This window comes from Panicum virgatum, chromosome 1N (assembly GCF_016808335.1).
Source record: "Panicum virgatum strain AP13 chromosome 1N, P.virgatum_v5, whole genome shotgun sequence".
Lineage (NCBI taxonomy): Eukaryota > Viridiplantae > Streptophyta > Magnoliopsida > Poales > Poaceae > Panicum > Panicum virgatum.
The window spans coordinates 15,147,461-15,152,846 of NC_053145.1; the positions used below are offsets into that span (position 1 = coordinate 15,147,461).

The 5,386-nt window shown below is 46.1% G+C and overlaps 1 protein-coding gene across 1 annotated transcript; it reads left to right on the forward strand.

Moving 5' to 3' along the window:
- The first annotated feature begins 1,366 nt into the window (after window positions 1–1,366).
- Window positions 1,367–5,098, forward strand: LOC120655288 (abscisic acid receptor PYL3-like). Its single transcript, XM_039933041.1, has 3 exons — window positions 1,367–1,781; window positions 3,109–3,324; window positions 4,414–5,098. Exons 1-3 carry the CDS (start codon window positions 1,572–1,574, stop codon window positions 4,627–4,629), a joined length of 642 nt encoding a protein of 213 aa, XP_039788975.1. The 5' UTR covers window positions 1,367–1,571; the 3' UTR covers window positions 4,630–5,098.
- The last annotated feature ends 288 nt before the right edge of the window (window positions 5,099–5,386 follow it).

Consider the following 5,386-nt stretch of genomic DNA (forward strand, 5'->3'; position numbering starts at 1 on the left):
TTGTTTGTTTGAGCTAGAAGTTTTAGAGCTTTTCGAAAATATTGTTGCTGCCTTTTTGCTTCTGTAAAACAAATAACAGTTTTACTATACTTTTACTTTCTAGACTCAAAATGCTAAAAAAGGCTTAGAAAATTGAGCTTTTCAACTTTCCATATAAACTCAACCTTTTGAGGTTTTGGCTTTCCGCGCATGAGAAGTTCGTTGTTTGTTTGACTTTATGACTTTGCATGCTGAAAAGCTACCCGGTAGCTCAAACAAATGATAGAACCTATGTACATCATAAATGGTGGAAAATGATGATCTGACCCCTGATCGCAGTTTAAACTGTCAGATAGCTAGTTGAGCATCAACTTATATGATATTCTACTAAGTTTATTTTAATTACCTCTTGCTTTGGTTATAGTCGTAGACATTTCTTTTAGAATGTGCAATGAGCAAGTCAGGTGTTTCGGCCGCAACATGCCAACATCAACGCCGGGCGGCTGCCGAGAAGCTGCAGGCAGGTCATGCGGGCCGGTCAAATCCACGCACTCTTGCAGGCTGGCGCATATACGTACGTACCAACGACGACGGAGCATTGCGAGCATGTGAATCTGGATAAGCCTCCTCTGTCCTCTGCATCCCTCATCCCTGCAGAGGAATCAGTTCCGGGCATTCTGGATACGGCATCCGTCGACGTGTTGGAACTTGGAAATGTGAACCAGTGGATCCAGCAAAAATTCTAATGAACATTATTATTCATGTTAATATGGTGATAATTTTGTGAAAATAAACTACATTTATGTGATATGATAGGTGGATGTATAATTTGCTAGATTCAAGTTTAAATATAGTCACCAACAACTATGACTTCATCATGCAAATAACTTGCAATAATCGGTGTGAGATGATCCCACAAAGCAAATGGATTTCATATCCTAGGTGAGGAGCGATCCCTCGTATAATATAAAAAGAGATACACATGTTTTTATTCTATAACCTTTCATAGAAATAAATATAAAATAGGTATCATATCATGGTAATCCAAGCATAACCCTATATCGCACAAAAACAAAATATGTAAGCATTTTTCCAAATGAAAATAAATGTTGCGTATTTTGTCGTTTATGTAGGGGTTTGTTAACCATTTCGGTCTTCTCACTCTGCCTAAAACTTATGCAACTCGCTATATGGAGAAAAGAAGCATATCTACACCTATCACCTCCAAAACAAAACAAATAAAAAGGCAAGGAGATAATGTGCCATCCCTCTTGTCGTGGGCCCACCCATCAAATCACAAGCAACCTTGAACGAAAGCAAAAGTGATGACCCCGGAGGGCATATCTGTCACTCGTAATTCTTGCAGGCCCTTCCCTGCAAGCGCCCAATAGCATAACCACCACCACACCGGAGCCATCCAGGGGTCGTCGTCGTCCTTCCCTCCCTCTCCTCCCTCTCGTCGCGGCATAAACAAACCAAAGCAAAGCAAAGGCAAAACCCCACCTCCTCCGCCCCCCGTCCCCTGCTTTTCCTCGCCTCCATTGCCGGGCTGCGCGCGGCGACGTCTGGCCTGCTGCGGCGGCGGGCCGGGGATGGTGGAGATGGATGGCGCCGTGGGAGTGGGAGGCGACGGGCAGGCGCCGGCGCCGGCGCCGCACCCGCGGCTGTGGCGGCTGGTGGACGAGCGGTGCGACCCGCGCGCCCTGGAGACGGACTACGTGCGGCGGTTCCACCGGCACGAGCCCCGCGAGCACCAGTGCTCCTCCGCCGTCGCCAAGCACATCAAGGCTCCCGTCCACCTCGTAAGCGCGCCTCTGAACCTGTTCCTTTTTTTCATGCCGTTGAATATACTCATTTCGGCTGCTGCTGCTGCTTCGTCTTCTGTTTCTTGGCGTCCGGATCTCGCCGGCCGGGCCGATCCGCCGCGGTGATGTCGTTCGTGCCGATGGGGTTCTTGATTTCTCTCCTCCGTTTTGTTTGGTCCCGTTTTGGAGTGCTGATGCGTCTCTCCTTGATTGGGAAAGATGCCGACTTGGTTCAGAGTCACCGCTGCTTTGGTCCGTTTCTTCAATCGGGCACATCCAGGCCTCCTGATTTGGAGGCCGTCATGAACTGGTCTCTCCTTTTTTTCTTGTGATTGGCCGGGCGGATCAATTGACCGGAACCACGTCGCTTTCGCTGAAAGCTACGATTTCCGTTTCCTCGCAAGAAGCCTGTGGTTTTTTTTTTCTTTTTCACTGAATCGGCGTCCAGCTTTTGCTCCCGTGCGAGGTGAGGCTTTTACGAGATGAACATGAGGTGCATGATTGGTCGCAAATGATAGCAAGCAAAGCCTGGAGGATTTTTAATTCGCCTTTCTGTACCCCTTCTCACGTGGGAAGATGCTTCCCCCACCGCCACCTCGAGATCCCCGCTGAATCTGCTTTTCGCGAGATTATTTTGGGATTTTCTGGGTGTTCTTGCATTGGCTGCCCTGTGTTCCTTGTTAGGCCTTGAACGTTTGTAGCTTTATTCTGCAAGTAATCTAATAGAGATGGTGGAGATATGCTTTCACTTGACTCCACTCCTTTGGATGTGGGTTCAGCGCTTGCCAAAAGATTAGATAGATGCAACTAGAAATCTTAAGAAACAAAGAATTGCTTTTGCAGAATTGTGAGATGCTTGTGATGCATTGAGTTGATTATTTGGAAGGAAATAATCATTTTGGGCCACTTTCCAGCCAAAGTTACCAGCATATGCTAAATGGATGCTGCCTCAATTTCCTAGTGTGGATATGTGCATACAGTCCATAGTTCTCTCAAGGCACTAGACCTCATATTATAATTGTGTATATGTGGTTAAAAGAGCTGTCATATTCTTGAATCATTCTTTAGTTAATTTGTACACACTGTTCCTGCCATTTTCCTTTGATAATTTCTGGGCTTCTGGCTTCTTTTCAGCTGTTCACTGATAGGACAGGCTGAATTATCAGGTACAGTTGCCAGTTAGAGTCTTTATGTAGCACAGTTAATAGCGATTTGACCTGTGTGTTGGAAACTTATTTCCTCGATTGTTACATGCATGTGTGAATTGATCCCCTTCACCTTCCAAATTAGTATTTGAATATCTGATGCATTAATTATCTGGCAGGTTTGGTCTCTGGTGAGGCGGTTTGATCAACCACAGCTTTTCAAGCCCTTTGTGAGCCGGTGTGAAATGAAAGGGAACATTGAGATCGGCAGTGTGAGGGAGGTCAATGTGAAGTCTGGGCTGCCAGCCACAAGAAGCACAGAGAGGCTGGAGCTGTTAGATGACAATGAGCACATACTCAGCGTCAGGTTCGTTGGAGGTGATCACAGGCTGCAGGTGTGTTCCATTCTTGATCTATACTGTCCCTCTTACAACTCATTTGGTTCAGTCTTAGATGTGGTTCCAAGGTGCAGACTTCCTGAACTGGTAGATTATGCTTAAGAAAATTAGCAGTGGTCATATGTACTATCAGGATTATTCATTGATCAGGCATACTAGCTAATCTGAAACAGTCCTCATCACCAACTTTCATGTGGCTATCACAGATTTTTTGACCTAACTGCTGCATATATTTCTTATACATTCAGTAAAGTTCTACTAAAATTGGTTTCTTAGTTGTTGCCCAGTTGCGGCATGTCGTAACATGTAAGCAAAGAAATGTATGGCACTGGGTTTTTCCCTTTTTAATGGCAAGGTCAAATTGTGTGCACATGACAAGTTGATTCCCACGCACTAATTTCCTTCAATAGCCCTTGGGTACAATGCATCCATACTTGCAAACGGCGTGCACTTGAAACAATTGACAGGTGTGCTTGGCATCTGTTGTTGTGCCCTTCTCCACCAACGATAAAGAACAATATGCTCATGCACAAATAATGGTGAGCTTAACCCATCACTTGCTAATAAAATAGTGCTCTAATGCAAAGCACCTCTAGTCTCAACTCATTGGGGTGGTTGAAGTAAACACGGGAGATATTTTCCACCTCGCCTCCTCATCCTGACATCTCCTGATGCATCTTTATGTGCTGCCATGCTATCTGACAGCCCCAACAAACTGTTGTCGTCTAACCAAAAACCAAGCACCCGGTTGTTGTTATCTATGTGTGATGTTTGTTTGTTCTCAACTGCTTGGACTAACAAGTATGGCACTGACTTGCCATCCTTTGACCTCACATGCCGAATTCGTTGCATGAGGACCTGTCACTCCCTTGTCGTGCTCCATCCGTTTGCTCTCATCATCGATGGCAACAAGTGGCCATGGTCACATGCACTGCATTTGGATAGTGCAAGCCACTTGTGACTTGTCTGAATCTAAGGGAGGATGTAGTTATCCGCGCGCCTCTTGAGTTCGTTGGAAAGGCACCAGCTTTCCTGTGCCGTGCGCTGACGATAACTGATTGATGTGCTTGCCATCTTCCTCTGCAGAACTACTCCTCCATCCTCACCGTCCATCCCGAGGTCATCGACGGCCGGCCAGGGACTCTGGTGATCGAGTCCTTCGTCGTGGACGTCCCCGACGGCAACACCAAGGACGAGACGTGCTACTTCGTGGAGGCCCTGCTCAAGTGCAACCTCAAGTCGCTCGCGGAGGTGTCGGAGAACAGTGTCACCAGGGATCAAACGGAGCCTCTTGACCGGTGATGGAGATGGGCCTCGGTTCGTCGATTCGGAACATCGCTTTTCCTTAGAATGTGCAGAGCTATTCTCCAATGGAGCCCCTAGGTTCTTGGAACTTGCATGAAAGAGTTTTGAGGAAGTGCTACCGCTGTGCTGTGTTCAAAATTATGTTTCCTCCTTGCGATTGTGTTGGCTGTTGTTCTACAGCGTTGTATGTCGCCCAAGGAGAAGAACAGAATATGCTGTGCTATTTTAGTGAAGTAAAAGAAAAAAGTTAGAACTGTGAGGCCCTGAACATCTACTACAACCTGATTAATGTAGACTAGAGGGTTTCTCTGTAACTAGCTTCGCTCTAGATGGCTGCATACTGACTTCTATCTCTTGTGTATATCTGTGTAAATACATGCCCCTTATGTAATTCCCGGGAGGATTATGAATCGGCTACGATTGTGATCTTCGAGGAAGAACCATTGTTAATTAGTTGCTTGCTAGAGATACTGTAGTTGAACTTGGTTACCATGGAGAAACAAGACTACCAAGCATTTGGGATTGCTGAACTTGGCAAGTTGGCACCACAACTTTGCGGTGCTGCCGCCAAGTATGCTGAGAAGTCCAAATGTTTTCTACTGCCTAATTTTGTTGGATTCTCCCTAGTGCCAACCTTTCCAATGACCGAGGAAAAAGAAAATGGGGGGAAAAACCTAGCCTTCCTAACTTCTAGATAGCATGTTGCAAAATAGATTGCTCACAGTCTGAAGCCGAAGGGGGGAAGGGTTGAAAC

Excerpts from the sequence above, each read along its gene's own strand:
- LOC120655288 (XM_039933041.1), top strand. The coding sequence starts at position 1,572 with ATGGTGGAGATGGATGGCGCCGTGGGAGTGGGAGGCGACGGGCAGGCG. Across the intron at positions 1,782-3,108 it reads TCAAGGCTCCCGTCCACCTC|GTTTGGTCTCTGGTGAGGCG; the intron begins GTAAGCGCGCCT and ends ATTATCTGGCAG. Across the intron at positions 3,325-4,413 it reads GAGGTGATCACAGGCTGCAG|AACTACTCCTCCATCCTCAC; the intron begins GTGTGTTCCATT and ends CTTCCTCTGCAG.